This window comes from Ursus maritimus, assembly GCF_017311325.1.
Source record: "Ursus maritimus isolate PB19 chromosome X unlocalized genomic scaffold, ASM1731132v1 scaffold_X1, whole genome shotgun sequence".
NCBI classification, from domain to species: domain Eukaryota; kingdom Metazoa; phylum Chordata; class Mammalia; order Carnivora; family Ursidae; genus Ursus; species Ursus maritimus.
Window position 1 is genome coordinate 11,534,588 of NW_024423319.1, and position 22,096 is coordinate 11,556,683.

Below are 22,096 nucleotides of genomic sequence, written 5' to 3' on the forward strand. Positions count from 1 at the left end.
GGGCGCTCCCCTGGAATGAGCAGAGGGACTTCCGGGGCAGCAGGAGCAACAAGTACACCACACAGTCAGGACACAGGCTCCCTGGAAAAGCGCCTCAGGGGCTTCTATTCCCAGCCTTGGCCCACCCTCAATGACAAGCACCCTTAAGTTCTTAAAGAATGGTCTATTATAGGAGAATGGTCTATTATAAACATGAAATGTTCAATGCTATTATCTTGTTAATAATAGCACCCCTTAAAACTTGAGTCAGAATCTGGCATTATCATCTACATTTTACAGACAAGAATATTGAAATCAACCTCTTAAGTGATTTTCTCTTGCGTTAAATAAAGGCAAGATAACAGCAAAGTAGGACAAAAAACTTGAGCCCTCCAGTCCCACTCCAATATGAGGACCATTATAAGACACTCCACTTAAGGTTTGATTTCCACTTTTACTGGGTTAGTCCTCATTTGAAAATAATATTCGCAGCAGTAAGCTGTAGATAAGAGAGACTGCATATGCTAATATGCACCTAACCAAGAAACGTACTTGCATAAAATATGAGTGGTGACTGGCTAATGTTATTTCACTTATGTGACCAACACTTACTGAGGATCTGCTCTATACCTTAGAAGTAAATGACATCAGGGTCATTCTCAGTCACCAGTGAAAATGGGTCTGCAATCACACTGGGGAGACTTACGAGATGAATAGAAGGACATGCAGAGAGGAGAGGTGATACTGCCCAACTGCACAGTTTGTAAGCGCTAGAGATGGAACTGGGTGCTAGAAACATCAGAGTCATTACTCTAGACTCCTCTCTCCCCCTTAATCGAGATATAAATGGACCACTTATGTTATTATTGGCATTAAACCCAATCTCCTCCAACCCCTGCATGGTGCTCTCAAATCTAAAGACATTGTCCATCTTCATGCCTACCCTACTGAGTCTAAGCTTGGACCACTGCCGTCCCAGCTAAGACAGAACTTCTAAAAGTGTACATCAGAGCACAGGGCTCCCCACCACACAACCCTCTAGAGGCTTCCCAATGCATTTAACATGGAATGCAAACTCCTCACCCTGACCAAGTCCTCAATACCTTTGCACACTGGCCCCTGCCTGTGTCTCGAGCTGGACCTCATGCCTCTTTAGCCACAACGAGTACTATTCAATTATTCACATTTATATTTGCGATCTCTCTCCCTCTCCCCTGCTCTCTCTCTTCCTTTCCTCTGTTCCTCCCCTTTCTTTGTCTTCAAGTGTGATGGTCCTGCCTCTGCTTGACATTCTCTTCCCTCTCCTCTTGGCCCACCCAGCTCTTAACTCACTTTTCTGATCTCAGTGAAATGTCCTTTCCTCTGGAAGCCTTCCCTGACCCGTCAGAGCTGAGTCAGCCGCCCTCCTCTGGGCTCGCACAGCGTCCTAGGCTTCCATGACACCATTGTGCAAGCTGTGTTTATCCCAACTGACCACTTCCTCGTCTGTCTTGCCCACCCGACTGTGAGAGCCAGGATCAGCTACAGCTTGCCTGCCTCTGTATCACTGGCACCTCGAATCAAGCCAGACATGGAGCTGGGTCCCAATATACGTTTGGTGGGTGAACAAGTGATATGACTGGAACCATCCTGAAAGTCCTATGTGCCAACGTCTGGGCAATATTTGTGAATGCACACTTCACTTCCATGCCACTGCTAAAGTCAAAGCCGAGAGCCAACAGATGTAACCTGGAGTCAGAGATGAGTTGTGTCCTGTCTGACTAGAGCCCCAGCTCTCAAGAATGAGATTATCTGTAAATATCAATGGCCCTTTTGACTTAATAAAGATTCATGATCTACTAATACTGGCCAGATAACTAGGTACCTTTGTATGAATAAAGCTGATGAAGCTGCCTTCTGCACTGGGAGGATCTGACCGCTGAACAGTCCGTATTCTCGATAGCTAAAAGGTCACCTCTCACTCTTGCGGTCAATTAAAAACAAAAGTCACAGTGCCAACACATACATGGATTCTGATCAGGAAGCCTACAACTGACAGAACTGCAAGGCCTCTGACCCTAGCAGCACAACATGACCATGAGCTAGAAGCAGGATTCCACTTCAAATCTGATGAGTTTTATTTACTGAAAAAGATAGTATCCCATGGTTTTGTTCACAGTTGGCATTTGTTTTTTTTTAAATAATAATTTTTTATTATGTTATATCAGTCATTTATAAAACAGTATAATATTGTCAAGTTTCAGATTTTAAACAGTGACTTTCTGTTGTTATATTTGTAGAAATGTGGGTTTTTTGGGTAATCAATAACTTCATTAATTTTTTTACAATAATTTTTTATTATGGTATGCTAGTCACCATACAGTACATTCCTAGTTTTCGATGTAAAGTTCCATGATTCGTTAGTTGCGTATAACACCCAGTACACCATGCAATACGTGCCCTCCTTACTACCCATCACCGGCCTATCCCAGTCCCCCACCCCCCTCCCCTCTGAAGCCCTCAGTTTGGGAACAGAGTCCATAGTCTCTCGTGGTTCATTCCCCCTTCTGCTTACCCCTCCTTCATTCTTCCCTTCCTTCTCCTACTGATCTCCCTGCTATTGGCATTTAAACATGCACATTATTAACTCACCACTGAGCCTGCTGGAATTCAGTCACTTGCCTCTTCAACTGTCTCCTCCAATCGGGGAACCTACCCGTTAATGCATGGAGAAATGGGGCTTTTGATACACTGGAATCAATGGAAAGTCCACTGAGCCGAGAGTGGCAGAATTCAGCATATGCAAGGGCTGCCCATGGACGACAGTGACTCGCTCCTCTCGAACACTCTACATCCTTCGGTTGGGTAGGTAAGGTGCCCGCTCTGTGTGTACTGCCCCCACTGTCCAGGACACATTCCTGCCTTCTCATCAACTGGCAGACCCTTACCCATCTTCAGGGGCTGCGTTCAGGTTCCCACTCCACTACCACCCAGCTAGGTTAGCCCCCTTTCTTATGAGCTTCCCGAGCTCTCCACCGTCCCCGCGCCGGGTACTGCTGCCCTGTCTGCTTCTCCCGCCGGCAGCTCCGTGAGAGCAGAACAGGGGCTCTCTCCCTCATCAGTTTCCCGGGGCCTGGCACGGAGCCTGCCACGTGGCTGGTGCTCCCTGAAGGCGTGTGTCTCTAAAGTGTTGTCTCTCACCTGAAATAAACAGATCTGCACACTCTCTGCCCAGCGATGGGAAACAGAACATATTCAACACTGTGTGGGGCCTTAGTAGAAAGCGGAGCCCACTTCGGGAGATTTCTATTTCTGGAAACATACAAAGGTGTTAGGAAGGGTTCAGAAGATGGGAAATCTGTGCCCTGATACAGACCCGGCGCTCACATCACACCTGCACACGCCACCTTCAGGGGCGGCTCAGGGGAGACCACACGGTGACACAGACCAGAGGGGCCTACACAAATCTACACAAATCAAAGCCAAAGTCCAGACTCGGCCATTTCCCCGATTTGATGCCAAGAACTCAGCAAATGTTTCTCCCATTCCCCACAAAGGATTGAGAAAAAAAAAAAAAAAACTTAATTGCCACATATTTAAACCTAATTTGTGCTCCTGAACATAAGCCATGTCTCACACATAAAAGCAGCAGAGAAAACAAATAAAAATGTCAAATTGTTCCAAGACTAACTAGGAAGTTTAAATTTTCCAAATGACAGAATGAGTCAAATTTCTATTCAAACCAGCATCTATTGCATTTGCTTTGTGGGCCAGGCTCCGTCCTAGGGACTGTGACTCCAGAGCTGAATGACAGCATCAGGAAGTTCACAGGATAGTAGGAGAGACATACAAAGCAAACGGGAAATGGAAAGAAATTGCAAAGGGGACAGGAAGGCAGGATTTGCTCCAAACACAGGGATGAAGGGTCTGGAGGCCACCACAGAGGAACTATATTATTTCTACAAAAAATCACCGGACAAGAAACAATAGACCTAAGAGGACCAAGAAAAGCCCTATTCACTCTTCTCATGGTGCTCCAACTTGCAAGTCACTGGATGAAGACCTCAATTCTCCGGGGCCCTGAGGGTTTGGGCTCTTCCTTCACTATATCGCCGTGTTATTCTGATGACGTAGGACAAAGATTGAGGCGACAAACTGAGTGTGTTAAAACAACTTCTCCTATCAATTGAAAAAATAAAGGATCAACACCCATGTTCACATCAGCATCATTCACAAAACGAAAAGCTGGAAATGACCCAAATGCCCATCAACAGATGAATGGATAAAGAAAACGTGGTGTATACATTTGTGACGGTTACTATGGTTTCTCACCTCGACTAGGCTAAGGGATGCCCAGATAGCTGGTAAAACATTATTTCTGGGTATGTCTACGAGGGTGTTCCTGGAGGAGATTGGCATCTGAGTCAACAGACTGAGTAAAGATGGCCCTCACTAATGTGGGCAGGCATCATCCACCCCATTGAGGTTCCCCACAGACCAAAAAGGTCAGGAGAGGACAATTTCTCTCTCTTCTTGAGCTGGGATGTGGTCCTCTCCTGCCCTCAGACACCAGAGCTCCAGTTCCTGGGCCTTCGAACTCCGGGACTTACACCAACCCCCTCCCTCAGGCCGTCAGGCCGACTCGGAGTTACACCATCAGCTGCCCTGGCTCTCGTGCTTGCACTGGGGGAGAACATCAGAGCATGGGACTGCTCTCAGCCTCAAAAACCATGCGAGCCAATACCTGTAATAAGTATCCTCTTTTGGGTCGATATCGACGTCGATATCAATATGGATAGGGATGTTCCGTTTCTCTGGAGACGGTAATACAGCACACAACGAAATACTCAGCCTTTAAAAAGGAAAGAAATTCTGACACCTGCTACAACACGGGCGACCCTGGAGGACATTATGTTAAGTGTCATAAGCCAGTCACAGAAAGACAAATACTGTACGATTCCACTCATACGAGGCATCCAGTCAAACTCTTAGAACCACAAAGTAGAACGGTGGCTGCCACGGGCTGGGGGGTAGGGGGGGTAGGGCTGTTGTTTAATGGGTATAGAGCTTCAGTTTTGAAGATGAAAAACTTCCAGAGATAGATTTCACAACAATGTGAATATACTCAACGCCACTGAACCATATGCTTAAAAATGGTTAAGACGGTAAATTTTATGTTACGTGTATTTTACCACAATTAGAAAAGAAAAACTTTGAAAAGGAACATGTTGTAATGATACACGGTACAGGGTTATGAAACTCTAAGAAAAACTGGTTATGGTATACAAAGGCCCCAAATGCTCCACTCATGTAGAAATACTCTACTCCTTCTAATAAAAGATGAATCTTCATTTAATGCATAGATAGGAAAAAATGCAATGCTTTAGTTCTTTCAGTCATGGGTAAGTACAATGAAAGGAGATGAACACACTTTTTGAAAATGCTCTTGCTTTTGTGGGGGGAAAACAATGCAAGCAATCTTATTTAGGTCACAGCAGTTACTGTAAACATCCCAAGGAAAGCTTATTAATAACAGCCACCCACAAAGGACCTGGTTTCAACCATGGAATGCCATGGAGTCGTTGGGAGAGAAATTTAGAGGAGAGAATTTGCCCAGATTTTAAAAATTAGAATGTTAGCATCTTTTTGAGCAAACAGAGCCAGTATTTTAAATTAGGAATTTGGACTAGATGGAGTCTGAAGGGCCTTCTGGCTCTAAATCATAACGATTGATTGCTTACTTGATTAAAAAATCAGGGAAGCATCTCAAACATGCCAATCCTTGATTCTGCTATCGGTAAGGTAAAGGAAGCCACCTGCCTCAGTCTATCAGTGTGGGGACGAGGAAATGCACTAAGCTGGGCCCCTGCCACTAACCTGCTCTACGACCCTGGGCAGGTCACTGCCTCTCCATGGGCCTGATTCCCTCTTCTCCCCAATGGGAAACTTGGATCAAATGGTTTTTATGGTCCCTTCCAACGCCATAATCTCTGATTAAGAACTTGTGAAGCATGGCGGTAAAGGCCATAGAGCAATGTCAGTGTGTAGAATGCCACTGAACCACACACTTAAAAAATCATTAAAATGGTACATTTCACATTGTCTCTTTTACCACAGTAAAAAAATTAAAACTAAATATGTTATTGGGGGCACCTGGGTGGTAATAGTGGGTTGAGCATCCAACTCTTGGTTTCGGCTCAGGTCATGATCTCACGGGTCGTGGGATCGAGTCCCACATTGGGCTCTGCGCTCAGCGCGGAGTCAGCTTGAGATTCTCTCCTCCCTTCTAAAATGAATAAATAAATCGTTTGAAAAAAATAAAGTTTTTCAAAAACCTGGGATGCAAAAACAGCTACTCTGAGCAATAACTTAGAATTATGGGAAACCCAAATGCTTCTACAAGAGGCCCCTAGGCTTGGCTTTTCTCTATTTTTAATCAAGTAATCCTCGATCCCCAAAGAAACATTCACATACACCAGAGACAATGCTATTAAAAGAAAGGCTTTTCATAAAACAGTAACTCCTTTCATTCTGTAACTACCTCCCATTCACCATCTGAGTCCAATCTGCATAGGTAAAGCTTTCGGGAACTGAGCCTCACCCATATTACAATATGGTCAAGAGCCATGCACCCCAGCCAAAATCTCACTCCCAGTAGGGCAACTACTCTCATTTCCTCCACCCATGGAAACTAAGCAACTCCAGTTCTGGCTCAAAAGCAGGGGAACAAGTTTATTATCTTCAGCCAGGTTTTTCAGATCCTAGCGAGATATCCTCTGCACTAAAAATCAATACAAGATTTTCCAAGGTATTCGGTTTTGTCCCTTGTCTGGAGACAATGGCCTCAGAAGAGAGGATGGACTATCTGACTTCCTTTCCTCCCTTTGTGTGCATGCTGCCCTTTAAAGACATGCTCTTTGTTCTGTAAATTCAAAGGTTGCTTTTATGTCCAGTAGGGTGGAGGGAGAAAGCTATGTGTTTTTTAAATGGTGAAATCTGTCAAAGTCCCAAAGGCTCTTGTGATACAAACCAGGTCATTCTATACAGCCTGAACCCCTGATTCCATAGGGGAAATAAAAAACCATTTATAACTCAAAGTAACTAGCAGTAGTAGGTCAATGCACTCGATTGGTCACAAACAAATTAGAGGGATACTGCTTGGGGCCTAGAGGACAAGAAGAGCTTGGGGTTTACCTAGACCTGACCTAACCCTCACACTCCTACCCGCCCCCACCTCTTGCCAGATAGAGACAGGAAAGTGGTACCTGACAAGGGGAGTTCCCTTGCCCACCTGCTCCGGACTGGCAGAAGGATATCTCAAAGTCCCACTCTCACACCCTGGAGCCCACCACATTAAGATCCACTGAGGTTCAAGCCACCAGAATGGTCAGCTATATGAGCCATTCTGAGAGCCCCGCCTTCCCAAGTTCCCAGCCAGCCCTGCCCTCTCTGGAAGGGTCCAGGCTGTGAAAATGTCTCCTTCCTTCATTTCTCCTACAGAGGAGGCAGTGAGAAGAAGAACTGGAGGCGATACTGTGGAGGAGGGAGAAGAGAAGCACACAGGAGAAAGGAGGCTCCCAACCAAACGATCTGCACGTGCAAGCTTAATCAACTCAACCCAGGAGAAAACCGAGGACCCACAGCACACAGCTCATGAACAACGCTGGGCGGAGACCTCAGGGCTCCGACTCAACTTCACAGTTGTGGAGATACTGAGCCCGCTGAGGAGTTGAAAGCCACGGACCCCGCTGACCAGAAAAATGCACCTTTACACCTAATTTCCAGGGGTCCAGTGTTGTCTCCAGGACAATGTTTTCCCAACTCGCCTGATGATAAGAATCACCTAGACACTTGCTGACAATTTAGATTACCAAGCTCTCTTCCTAAAGTTCGGATTCAGCAGGCCAGGAGGAAGAGGGTAGGCTATTTTTCTTCTAGAAAGCCCTATAGGTGATTCTTCAGGCGAGCTTGAGAAACACTGCCCAGAAGCAGTTAAGTCCCTAAACTGGCTGTGCCTTAGACTCAGCTGAGGAGATTTATTTTAAAATATGGATTCCTAAGCCTCTGCTAAACCAAATTCTCATGCTGGGGGGATGTTTGTGGTAGGAAGTAACGCTCACGCCCAGGCAGGTTCAGGAAGGTCGGCCATAGTGGTCGCTGGACTGAAGATGAGTGACCCGTGTCCGGCTCCCTGCAGGCGACCCCCTTGGTAGTCTGGCCCGGCCAGGGTCCCTGTGGCCTTGATGGGCACCAGGTCATTTACTGACGACCAACATGGAGCAGAGTGCTTGGTGCAACGATAGTTTGGTTCTTCAAAGTAAACTTGCAAAATATCAGCTCCATGAAGGCACAGATGGTTATCTGTTCTGCTCACGGCTGTATTCTCCGAGTCTACAGCGCGTGGGAAGTTCAATAAATATTAAGCAAGTTAACGGATGAATTAGTAGAACTAAAACCCATTATATTGGACTATGACTGTCAAATGCGTGAATCTACAGATTTGTTTCTATGGCCGACAAGCCTGCTAAAAGGAACCCTCTAACTCAAATAATCAATATGAAAATCACTACTGTTTTAGTAGTGTATTATCAATATCACCATGGACCAAACCTTATGTAGCTGGCAGCGTCTTTGATGTTTTCCATACATTATCTCATTCCACCTTTAAAATAGGCATGTGAGAAAAATGTAACTATCTCCCATTTTGGAGAGGCTTAGAAATATTATTTGCCCAAGATCGCACACCAAGTACAGGAACTTAGATGTGAACCCAAGTCTCTAAAATCCATGCTTTTTACCATGTAGCCACTTTTACATGGAAGATGACCTACTGTAAAGCAGGGATTGTATCCCAAATTAAATTAGCAATATTAAATCCAGATGGAATGTTGCTGTCATTCTAAGGGCTTTTGGTATAGTTTGGAGTTTCAAAGTACAGGAGCGTTTAAAGAAACCGAAGAAGGATGCTGACCGTTGCGGTTAAGTAACACATTTACTGAGCATGCGTTTTGTGAAAATGGCTCTCGAGGAGGTACAGTCTAGTTGGGGAGCTAAAACATAAGCAGGTGAAAAGTGCATCATGAAATTTATCCACAGTAGCCCATGGGAACTGCCAGAAGCCCAGCGTCAGGAGTAAGCAGCTCCTGCGGGGAGGTGGAAGAGAGGCTTGCTTCCTGGAGGAAGAAGAGGAGAATCATAAAATGTAGAAAGTATAAGTAGAACACTCCAGATCAAGAAATGGTGGGAGCTGGAACAGAAAAGGCAGTTTGAAGACAATTCATGAGCAATATTTTGTTTATATTATTTTTAATTATATGATTAGTATCATTATGTATGTCCACTGTAGAGAAAATAGAAGATACAAATTAAAAAAAAAAACTATAAATATTCTATAAGCCAACCACCCAGAGATTCCTTTTGGAGTCTATTCTTGGAGGATTTATTCTAAGTATACTGTGTGTCTATTTATGTAGACATATGCATGTTTGTCTACATGCATTGAATTTTATATTTATAGATCTATACATGCATATATATATCTGTTTATATATGCATATTCACAAATGCACATTTATAAAATACTAACAATGTTTGTGGAGCCGAGTGAAATGGATCTCGAGGTACAGAACAACTGTTCACACCCACAGGCACAAAATCACCATCTCTCCTTCATCACCCCCAAGTCCACAGCCAGAGTGCACATACTAAAAAGGATGGTGTGGAAGATTATTTAGTAACATAGAAAAACATTCAATATGTTGTTGAGTGAAAAGAGCAGGTTATAGTATATACTGCATGATCCCACACATACTCAAAGATGATTACCCATGTATATGCATGTATTCTAAAACTCAGAGAAAAAAAGACTGGAAGGAAAATCTCAACAAATTAACCTAAGAGTGGAACACTTGGGTGGTATTCTCTTATCTACGCTTGTAAGGTTTTCCAAATTGTCCCCGGTCAACATGCATTATTTTGTAATCTGGGGGGGAAAAAAAACGATGCAATGAAACAGAAGCAAGCTAAAAGCGCCCCAGTGAATTCAAATCGGCCCTGAATGGTCTGCTCAAGATGCATCCCAGGGTTCTGAAGAGCTAAAACCGAATTAGCATTGACCATTAGAGAAAGCAACGCTCTGGCATCGGCCAAGCCCAAGCCCGGCCTTCAAGGCTTTGATTGCAATCGGCCTCGCCTGCCTGCCTCTGAGGCGTCGGAGGGGGGGGGTGTTGCCAGGTGTAGCGCGAGCGAGGACGCCTAGAGGGCTGGAGGGGGCCCCACACCGCGCTCCCTCCGCCCCGCCCGGCTGCCACCATCTTAACGCCGCCTCCCGCCCGCCGCGAAGCTCCCGCGGCCAGATCGGGAGGCCGAGGGCTGCGCCGAGCCCCGAAGCCTCCCCCCTCCCCGCGGCGGCCCGCACCGCGGCTCCCTCTGCAGCGTCCGCACTCCGGCCGGCCGGCCGGGCCGTGGGCATCCGGGCGAGCGGGCAAAGCCGTCCGCTGCCCGTCGCCGCCGCCGCCTGGAAGGAGCTTTGTCATGCCCGGCGCCGAGCAGTGCTTCGCCAAGTTTCACCTTCGGTGACACAACTTTTCCGTGTTTCTTTTTTAGGCAGCCGCCACATCACGAGGCTAATGAGCACACGGAGGTTTGTAATAAACCCGCCTGCCAGAGCCACGGCGACTGACGGACGCTGGTAACCAGAACGTTCAGCGGTCCCGTCCGGTTCCCAGCTAGTAGGAAAACAAATACTCCCTGGACTGACAGCATCGAGGAGCGTCCGGCCCGGTTTCCAGGCGGATGGCTCACATCGTCCTCAGCGCTCTCAAAACCACGCGCAAACCCGAGCTCTTGGAAGTCTTAATGTTCAAAAAAACCCCCAAGGGGAGAGGCAGCCATACACACAGAGAATGAAAGTCAAAGGCAAAATAAGCAGGTCAATTCATAATACTTTCAAAGTCATGCTTGAAAGAAGATTCTGAAAATATCTATAGGCATATTCAAGAACGGCACTCAGCCTGCCTTCTTTAGGTTGTTTACTTCTACTTTTAACAGCAAGCTAAGTATTTTAAGAACTCGATCTGTTTACTAACCCCCGGTTCAAGAGCAGTAGAAATGCTACCTCCATAATTTGGAGGGATTTTTGAGAACTGGGTTTCGTGTTTGTTATTAAACTTACCTATAACCATGCAATACACCCATCACTGTTAATTACAGCAGTTAAACATAGGTTCTGCAGCAGAGAACTACATGATTCCTAACTTTGAGAACTATAATTAATATGCTTGTTCAAGGCTGTGTCTCCATTAACAAGATATATTTTTGGAAATATTATCTAACGGAAGGCAGCAGAAATAGTAAAAATAAATAAATAAATAAAGCTCACACTTTTTTATTTTTCCATTTAAAATGAGTTATATAATAAGTAGTGAAAAGCCTCTTCCACGGAGCTACACTTTAATGGGTGGATTTCTTCACTCAAGTTAATATAGCTATCAAGGGAGAAAATGCAGAAATGAGAATTCTCCACTGAGCCCAATATACCCTAAGGAACCCCATTCAGCTAATGAAACCACTGACATCCCTTGACAAGAAAAGGAGGGAGGAGAAAAGGAGAGAGGGAGCTCTAGAGAGAGAGGGAGAGAGAATGGGGTACGGTTGAGAAAGAGAAGGAAATGAGACAGATGATTCTGATGAGAGGCAGACTGAAAGCATCTGCCATGTAATAGGGGGAAAAATAAACAATTGGGAGTTTTACCCAGCAGTGAATTTAGAGGAAGTGTAATCTTTAGAACACAGGTGAAACAAATTCCCAGACACAGTTCTGGAGAAAAGCACCATTATTTTCAAACTGACAGATGCTTAAACCTTACAAGTCACAGTCATGGCCAATTGAGGGAAGATACACAACGAAAAGTAAAAAGTCAGAAATGTCCAAGGCCAAAGGGAAAGGAAGGGCAAACGTAAGATAGGACTGAGTTTCTTTCACTTCCGTGCACCCAGGCCCAGCACAGTGCCCGGCTGGGAAGAGCCACTCAAATGTTCAGAGATTCATTCAGCTGCACGAGGACCATAGCCCTGGAGCAGTCATGCATGTATGCACAGGCACACGCTTCCTAACCATGTCCACACTGGCAAACAGGAAATAATTTTGTCTTTGTGCAAACCGAGATTAGATAAAGAATCCCCTGTGTTGCCTTGGGAGCCACAATGACACAGTGGTTAAGAAGTGGATTTGAGGGGCACCTGGGTGGCTCAGGTGGTTAAGTGTCTGACTTGATTTTGGCTCAGGTCATTCATAATCTCAGGCTCCTTGCTGGGCGTGGAGGCTGCTTAAGAATCTCTCTCCCTCTGCCCCGCCCCCCCTAAAAAAAGAGGTGGATTTGAAATCAATCAAAGTTGGCTCAAACCCTCACTCCACCGTCTTGCTAGGTGAGTGACCTCAGACTGGCCTTAGTCTCTGAGACTCAGTTTTTTCATCTGTCAAATGGGAATAATAAGAGTATGTATATCTATCCTTGATAGACTGTTAGGAGGATTTCAGGTGATAGTTCATGTCAAATCCCTTAATGCTTAGAAAAAACTATTAAGACCCTAACCAAAATTACTTCTTCAACCAACCTAGATGCCAGAAAGTCAACCAGACATTACTTCCTTTGGGTTCAAGTTCGGCCTCCGGCAATTCTTAGTTAAAATGTAAATATCCCCAGGCATCTATCAGATTAAACCAAAGTGAAAGGGTGCAGAGCCACTGCTTAAAACACAGCTTTCCGATATGACAACAAACTGGAAATGAACATAGCACAGGACCAACGAGTTTTGGTACACGCATTCCACAATCATGCATTAATCACAACAATGCCTATCACTGTGCTAGGTGACCCACTAGCTACGTGACCTCAGAACACTCCATTCCATCTGTAAGCTTCAATTTTCTCATCTCTAAAGCCCGTAAACACTAATCACTACTTTATTTGGCTGTCAGGAAGGTTAAATGAAATATATGTAAAAATAATATATGCCTACTAAATAAGTACTCAATAATTTAGAAGCTACTATACTAATGATAACTATGATTATTCTCGTTGTTATTAAATGATGATCAAACATACCTCTGCTTAAAGGAATTCCTTACCTTGCCGAGAACATTCAACAAATACTCCTTATGGTCCTACCAAGTACAACAGCCTGTTGAGTGCCCTAGCGTGTGTGTGTGTGTCTGTGTGTGTGTCTGTGTGTGTGTGTGTGTGTAAGGGGGGGGCTCCCCAAGAAACCAGAGAAAGGGTGTTAAGAAAGGAAGCTTCCTGAAAGGAGAGGTGACTAGGTGTCACAAATGAAGGCTACGTATCGCATAATTCCATTGATATTAAATTCAATAATAGGCAAAACTAAAATATGATGACAAAAATCAAAACAGAACTGCCTCTGAAGAGGCAATGACAAGAAAGGAACATGAGAGAACTCCCTGGGGTGATGAAAATATTCTATAACTTGATTTTGATACTGATTACACGGGTGTAAACATTTGTCAAAATTAATCAAGACGCACACTTAAGATTTGTGTAAGTTACTGTGTATAATCTTCAATTACACAAAAGGAAATTGGGTTTCTATTATTTTTTTTAATTAACTATTTTCGGGGTGCCTGGGTGGCTCAGTCGGTGAAGTTCTGCCTTCGGCTCAGGTCGTGACCCCAGGGTCCTGGGATCGAGCAGCAAGGAGACTGCTTCTCCCTCTCCCCCTTGCTGCTCACTCCCCCACCCCCCACTTGTGCTCTCTCAAATAAATAAATAAATAAAATCTTTCAAAGAATTAACTATTTTCTAATTTGGCCTCTGATCAGGCCTGCCTTTCACCAGAAGATTTTTCTTTCTTCCTTCCCAGGCCCTCCTGACAGGATCCAGAAAGAACAGAAATGTACACTTGAGAATTCCTTTAGGCCAAAGAGTGACTGTCCAAACCGAACTGAGGTCTCTGCAAAAGGGTGAGAGCAGGCAGGCCAAGCAAGCAACCCAGCTCATTCCAGCCCTACTGCACCTCCCAGAATATCAACCCACCCAAACCTTACACCAACTGAAGCCAAGGGTGCGGCCAGAGTTTCAAAGAATCAACAAGGACACCTACTACCCTCTGCCCCTTGCCCTTGGAGAAGGTCATTAACCACTGATGCTGAGACCATTTCCATCTGAAAATCAATGCTAAAAGTACTTTCAAAGGACAGAGGCCTGAATAGGGCACTGAGGACTGCCTTTACTTATAGTAATCTCAACACACAGTAATTGTAATTTGAGCTTCCGGTCTCTCGCAAACCCAGATTCTTAATAAACTAGACCCCATTTCCACCATACCCCAAGAACCAAGAATTTATCTCTCTTCTCATATGAAACTCCCATTTTCAGGGTTAATACCCTGGAAAACACTGCTTTAGAGAAAAAATAAATGGCCTCCAATTCAAGGAGAAATTAGACCTGCAGACTGGAGTAGTGGTCGTAATGATCACTATATACTATTTCACCTGCTCCAGGAAATGAATGCATTTACCCAGAAATCCACATCCCTAATGAATGTTTCATCATGATATGGCATTCACCAAAGTGACAAAAATGCCACAGGAAAAAAATGTCAGAAATCTGATTCAAGTGAGTTTGTCGAACCAGTATGTCACAAACATGTAAGCTACATTTCGAGTTGGTGAGGATTAGGATGAATCCTGTTTCCCAGGACAATGAACCTGAAGTCCACTCCTCAGCCCATGCTGCGAAATCCCGAGGCTCATGTTTCTTCTGGAAAGGCAAACAGAAATTGATGACTGCAGAAATGACTTAGGCGGATATTTGTCTTCTCTACTAAATGCTAAAACCGTAGTATGTGCCTAATCCTTACATTTCAAAGAGCGTGTTAAGCTTGGCAAGGTAAGAGACATGTGGGATCCCCTCCACCCGCAGTATTTTAATTCATGGGGATTTTTCTCCTTGAATTGCTTAATCGTGGCAATTATTTCCTATTCCTTTCAAATTTCTCAACTCCAAAAATATAAGCCATAATGAAGCAGACACTAGAAAGCCTTTTTATTGGATATATTTGAAGAGCTGCAGCACATTCTGGTTGTTCTGTGTTGATTGTAATTCCCAGAATGAGGAGTTGATTTGAACATAAAACAGCACAGCTGCAAAGAGACCTGGAATATTAACAGTTTCCTCTCCCCACTCACTGCCTCACAACTCGGCCCTCCAGCTTACCACCCCAACCCTGATCCCCATTCCCTCCCCCATTCCGATCCTGTTTTCAGGGCCACCACACATTTCCCTGCCCTAGGCGTGGACTTCAGCCCTTTCCCCCTTCACCCCACAGCTGACTTTCTGCTTCTCGCCCTGGCCCCAAGCCCAAGTCCATTCCTACTCCAACCTCCGCGGATGCGCCCGAAGCCCCTTTAACCATTTGAACTCTACCAGAAAGAGACTTTGAGGAAGGAACACTCAGTAAGAAGATACAGCACCCCAACCCACGTCCCAACGTGCTCCTCCTTCTTCCTTCAGCCTCTGCCAATAAGGAAGCTGCACACTGCTAGAAATCATAATGAAGAGGACTGGGGGGCACTGTGGACTCCTCTTCTGCACCTATCCCCCAGAACAGACCGACATTTCTGCTTCACGATCTCTCTGGCCACACACCCTCACCGAGGCAGTGGTCACTGTCCTCAGCATAGAAGAAAACACGGGGTTTATGACACCATAAAACCACTGGTCCACGATGATTTATCCACAAGGTGAAAAAACAAGTCCCTACATGAGTAATAGGTAGATTATGATTGTTAGATTTTAGTAAGAAGTCACCAACGTCATGATTTCTTGTGGGTAAAATACCTCTAAACACCTGCTTTGCCTGGCCCAAATCCGAGAAAGCCACTTGACGGGAGATATTACAGTCATCCACCAAGACCAAGAGGATCTTTTGGAATGGCATTCGGGGTTCAATACTTGATATCCTGGCTGCCTGACCACAATGCCCTGTCCTTAGGTATGGGTTAGAGAGGCTATTGGGAACGGCCAGGAAGGCAGCAGAAAATGAGCCGGACCCATAAATGCATGCTGGCACCACAAGCCATTACAGCAACAGCTGTGCAAGTGGATGGCTTCTTGGACTATGTGTGGCATCGTCCTCCATCACCAGCAGCCAGCGGAAGGCCAGCCTGATGCTATTACGGACCGTCTCACCAAGAGAACCCACAGCCCATGTCACAGGGCCCTGAAACTTGCCTGGCCGAGATGGCTCTCCATAAGCCCAACAGGAAAAGGTGGTTGAAAACACACACCCAACTCCAAACAGGTAGCTACAAGCCAAATGGCAGGTTTGACATCGAGACCTGGCTAGCACTTTTACTCAATCCAGGGATGATTTGGTTGTATCTGGAGCAGGCTACACGTTCTCCGAATGTCACATAACACAGTTGCAGTAAACCAGATGCAGCCTTAACGGAGTGTTTTTCCAACAGAGAATTGCCCAGAAGATTCTATGTGACAACGTAGAGAAGAGGGAGTCTAAATCTAAGCGAGTATCGACTTGAACAAACAAATGTTACGCTTTCTTTTTCCCTGAAATGGAAATAGGTCCTCCTGTTCAGAAGCTGAGTGCTGCTAACTATATACGCATCTGCCAAACTAAAAGTTTATGTAAAGCCCAAAGAAATGCACAAAAGCTGATTTGCTACACAAGAGGTCATTTTCAGTTTCAAATGAATCCAGACCCCCCCCCCCAAGAGGACAGAGTATCTCGTCGGGCTACGTTATTGAAAAGATTATCAAAAAGATCATTGCCCATCACTGAGACTGGTCTCAACCTCAATGAGTTGAAGAAAACGTCATTTAAAGACAATCGGCAATTTGTGTGTCTGAAAGCCATATTTTCATTCACCAGCACGAAATAACTTACTGATTACCTACTACGCGTTCTTTAAAAACTCTAGAAACACTACACTCTATTATAATAACCTTTCAGGCTGTGGGCATGAACCCCAGATGATGGGGTGGGAGGCGGCATTTAAATGAACAGTAGGCTCTGAAAACAGATTATGAAATTCATTCAAATAATTGACTTGATTCAATCATTGTCACACTGTTGTTCAAAATCAAATGTGTGTATATTCAAACTATCTATTAAATTTTCAATCCTATATCTTGCCATGTTGCAAAAAGTGTGCTCATGAGTCCCTTAAACATAAAAAAAAATTCAAAAAATGACCCATACATAGGAAATTTGTAAAATAACCAAACCTCTTCGTGAATATGGTCAGAAAACTTTATTGGTTAAAATAGAAATAGACCTGAGATCTTTCATCTCTAACATAAGTAGTCTTTAAAATTTGGTCACATAGGCTTTTAAAATACTTGAAAGGAGAAAAAGCTAACTATTACGCATTGACTATTTTCAAATGCTCTAAATTCAACAGCCAACAGAGGCAGAAATGGAACTCCCGCTCTCGGCAGCCATAAGATTCCCATCTCCTGGGGAAAGTAAACTCCCTTCTTAAAAGTTGTCTTATAAAATTACTTTAATTTCTCCTAATTACAACCATAATTCCAAATGCTAATTACATAATTCCTACAGAGAGGTATTCGGTTTCAAATGTGGTGAGTCAACATGAGAAAATGTTATGACATACGCCTAGTAAAAATTTTTATTATTGAGTTACAGAAACCTGTCCTAATGTTTCCAGACTTGTTACTCCATTCTGGCCAATTGCAAATTATATTCCTAAAACAGTAACTCACTTTCCATGAATGAATTTGGATTTAGGGCCCTCCCAAAGGTAGCCTGAAATAAACCTTAGGTAACCACCTGCTGGAAATCAGGAACCAAAGTTCCAGAAACAAACCTGGAGTACTCCCAGATTCAGAAGGGGAATCACTGGCCTTGATCAGTCTGGTGCTACAATCTCCCGCTGCATTACCTCTCTGGGCCCTCATGGCAAAACAAAACCTTTTAATGAATCTGAAGTCATTTTTTCTTAAACGTATGAATGCCTGCTTAAGACAAACTACGATTAGGAAAGCTCTGGAAATGCACACCCAGAGTTCTATTTTCTAAGTGACTGTTTTCAATTCATCTGCGCACCTCAAACAGCCAGCACCTTTGAGTGGGTCAGAAGGGGCTGACCCTAGCCTTGAGCCAGGCCGGTGGCAACACTGACCCTTAGGACGATAGATCTATACNNCCCCCCCAAACTTGCGGGCCTTTCCTCAATGCTTTGCCTAATTGGAAGAGATCGACTCCATTTAGAAACAAGGATAAAGGCCCTGAGCTGAAGACTTTGACAACTTTCAGCGGGGGAGGGCTGGTGCTGCCCTAGAATCTCCCAGGGAAAGAAAGCTCTGAGATGGGGAGAGGCGAGAAGGAGGAGATGAGAAAAAGGAATAGGGACAGGAGTGGGAGGGAAGGGGGCCCCAGGGTGCAGGGAGGAATTAGGGCCCCATGAACGAAAGCTGGGGCACCCTCCCTGCAGCCCCACTTCTGCAGCGTGGATTCAGTGGGTCGCTGCGGTTCAGAGCGCCTGGAGCCCTCAGAACGGGTCCAGCCCACTCCAGCGTCTGCTCTGTAGCCATTCCGGACACTTGCATCTAAGGCACCTGCTTTTCCCAACTGCTCTTACCACACCCCTCTCTGCGCCTCTCCCTGCACCCAGCTCTCCCAAGGATGCTTGTCTCCAGTTTACATTCTGGAGCTAAGCTGGGTCCATAGCAAGGCAAAGGCTAGTGCTGGCGGGGGTCTGGAGGACCCCCCCTTTCCTTCTTCTGAGTTCTCCCTGGTGTGAGCCCTGCTCTGCTGCGCCTCCCCAGCCCGCCTGTGGGAGGCCCCAGGCCAAGATGCACACTCCGGGGGACCAGCGGCTAGGCGCCCCGGGCCAGGTGGCTGAACCCCAGAGAGCAGAGGGAGGGGACTCTCCCCTCCCGCGGAAGCCCGCTACCGCTGGGCACTAGTGGCAAGGGGACAACAGCCTTTGTTCTCCCGGGGCTTGGCGAGGCTGCGCTGCCGAGGCGCAGCGCGGGCGGCGCCGGGGCACCGGGATTGCTCACTTTTGCACGCGGTGTGTCGAAGGTTGCAAGCTCCTGCCTTCTGGGGAGGGGGTAGAGAGTTGGGGAGTAGGGGGTGTGAGGGGGAAAGGAGCGTAGGGGGAGGGGTTTTGCGTCTCGGCCAGGCTCTTTGTTTGCATTGGGGGCGGGGAGAGGGGGTTGAAGGTGGATTCCAGCTTGGGTTTCTGAGAGTGGGGCAGATTCCTGAGTATGTCACCATGTTGCACCCGCGCAGCACACATATGCACACTCGCGCACACGCACACACATGCACTCACACAGAGAGGCGGCCGGCCGGTAGCAGGCAGCGCTGTTCCCGGCGCTCCCGGCTGCAGCAGCTCCGGTCGCCCGCAGCGCCACCACGGTGCGTCCAGAGGGGGAGTGGAAGAGGCTGGAGGCACTCGCGGGGCGACAATTCCACGAGGAAGGAGGGAAAGTGGTACAACCCCAGGCCCCGGAGCGGCCCGGCCCCCCCCTTTCTCGCCCGGGGTCGCAGAGGTCACGGGCAGCTTAGGCTCGGGCAGGGAGGCAGGGAGCCGCCAAAGGGCGGCGCGCACGCGAGGGGGCGAGGGAAACCAAGGGAAGGGAAGCCGGCGGACCGGGCGGGCAGGCGGGCTTACCCTTAGAAGCATCTTTCTCCTCTTTGGGCTTGGTCACCTTTCCACTCATAGATCCCAGCTTGCTTGACAAGGGTCGCCCAGGAGACGTAAGTCCTCGCCGAGCGGGCCGGACTTCGGAGAGTGCTTAGGGCGGCAAGTCGCGACCGCGAGCTCCCCTCGGTGTGGCTCAGGGCGGAATCCGCTTTTCCCCACCGCTGCCGCCGCCGCCGCCGCTGCCTACGAGAGTGGGGAGGAAAGGAGAGGGGTGAAGGAGGAGCCGCCGCCGCCGCCGCCGCCGCCGCGAGCCCGAGCGGCCGGCCGCGGGAGGAGCCGCTCGCCTTGCTCAAGAAGTGAAGAGACAAAGCGGCGCGGCGCTCCCTCCGCGCCCCGCGCCCGCCGCTCCTGCCGGCCCGCCCGCCCGCCCAGGGCCGCGCTCGCCACCCCCGGGGCCGCCGAGAGGTGCGGCCGGGGCTCCCGGCTCCGCCGCCGGCCTCCCCAGGCGCCGCGCGGGCCGCTCGCCGGGCTGGCGCGGGCCGCGCGGGGAATTGCCTGGGTGGGCTGCCCGCGCGCCAGCGGGCTGCTTTCCCCCGCCTCTCTCAATCCGCTGCGGGCCGCCAACTCAATCAAAATAAAAACCCGAGGAAGGTTGAAAAAAATCAAAACAAAGACGAAAATATTCACTTAAAAATAACGAGCCTCCCCGAAAGGGAAATGTTTGAACATGTGATGAGCAACGTGTGAGCCTGTTACACCGCAGAGCCGCGCAGCTCCTCGCCCGCGGAGAATCGAGAGGGGAGGGTCGCCTTTCTTTCTAATCAATTTTCAGGGTGCCATTATTTTGCCGAAAGGGGGGCCCGAGTGGCTCGCGGGCGGAGGAGCGGGAACCGATGGCCCTTACCTGCTCTCTCCCTACACCCACAACCCCTCGAAGCTCGCCCGCTCCCTCGCTCGCGCTCTCCTTCCCAAGAACTCTCCGGTCCCAGAGAGCCGCGAATTCAGCCCGCGGCGCATTCTATATAAACGGCAAGGTGTGGGCACGCGGGGGGCGGGGGCCGGCGAGGGCGGGGCCCGCACGGAGCCGCCTGCCGGCTGTAGTAAAAGGAGAGCTCGGCAGGGGCGCGCCGACGTCAGCCTCCGGTTGGCAAAACCCCGGCGAGCCCAGCGGAGAGCGGGCAAGCGTAGCGGTCGGGCGTCCCCCGGCCCCTCCTGGGCAGGCAGGGCCGGCTGGTGCCGCCGGAGCGGGCTCGCACCGTCGGCCGCCGAGATCGAAGCCCATCGCGCCCCCCACCCCGTCCCGGTTAGCCCCTCTGCTCCCAGCACCTGCCGTCCCCGCAGTGCTGCCCGGGCCCGCGCTCGTCGTCACCTACACTTTGGGGACTCCGCTGTTGGCAACTGCCTGCACCGAACGCTGGAATCTCAGTCCGGGAAGTCGGCGACTCCTCGCCTCCGGCCCGCTGCCCAAGTTGAGACAGCCGGGCTCTCCGGTCAGGGAGAAGGGCGCGCTGGGATCTGGGTGTCACTAGGACAGAGTGAAACTGACCGCGGCGGCTGCCACCTCCCACCCCCACTCCCTCACGCAGGCCCCTCCTCCTAGGGCTGATCGCTCTGGTTGGCAAACTGGGCGCGAAGAGTGCCCACCATCCGGGATAGCCAACCCCAAGCAAACGGAGTGAGGTGGCACTGGGGGCGAGCGCTGGAGAGGGATAAGTGGGATCGGCATGTCGCCTGGGACACGCTAGTGACAAAACACAGGGAAGGTCCCTGGAGATTTGAACTACAAGGAAACCTGCTCGAAAATTGTACAAGGGGCGACTGGGGAGGGAGAAAGGGCCAAGGAAAGGGAAGGTGGCGGTGCGGGGGAACAGGAGAGTCAGGAATCAGCCCTGGGGCGATCTGGGAAACCCTTTCCTCGATGGCCCCTTTTTGGGCGCGCGAATACCCGGGAAGCTCGGCACAGGGTCGAGGGGCTGGGGTGGCCTGGCCGCTAACATGACTTGGTCCTCAGAGCCGTCCATTAATCAGACCAGAGGCTCCAGCCTGGCGGTGGAGACTGGGCAGCGACTCCCACGCAGAAAATCCGTTTCCCCTCGTCCCACCCAACTCCACCAGCTCCTTAATTCAGTTTCGTTAATGGCATTAAACGAGGCAAAGAAATTATATAGATGGATTAGTCCCACTGAATCCCAGGCAGTAACTCAATTACAAGAGCCTGCTGTGGCTTTCAAGACCAAGGAGAGTGGGCTGCCTCCCAAGCCAGCTCGGGTCTAAAGGTCAGCAACCCTCTAAACTCAATTTGCAGCCTCCGTCCTCGGGCTGGGAGGATCTTCAGGTCTGTTTTTCCTGTAAATTATATCTAATAATCGGGAGGCTGATGACACAATGTGATTACCCAACCCAAGGTTAGACCATTAATTAATACCAGTACTTTGGGAAAGAAGGAATTTCTCTTCAAATGACCGGAGATCAAAGGGGGTGGAG

At 48.0% G+C, this 22,096-nt stretch overlaps 1 protein-coding gene across 3 annotated transcripts in view; it reads right to left on the reverse strand.

Annotated features, from left to right (window-relative positions):
* FGF13 (fibroblast growth factor 13) overlaps positions 1-21,088 on the reverse strand; it is a 473,776-nt gene extending 452,688 nt beyond the window's left edge. Inside the window, exons 1-2 of one of the 3 annotated variants that reach the window (XM_040627830.1) lie at positions 20,986-21,088; positions 19,640-19,855 (exon numbers count right to left, since the gene is read on the reverse strand). In XM_040627830.1, the coding sequence (XP_040483764.1) occupies positions 19,640-19,688 (49 nt within the window). In that variant the 5' untranslated portion in view covers positions 19,689-19,855; positions 20,986-21,088. Of the gene's footprint in view, positions 1-19,639; positions 19,856-20,516; positions 20,548-20,985 lie in introns of those variants that run through there. The other 2 variants (XM_040627845.1, XM_040627836.1) reach the window with 2 other exon arrangements.
* Between the last annotated feature and the right edge of the window lie 1,008 nt (positions 21,089-22,096).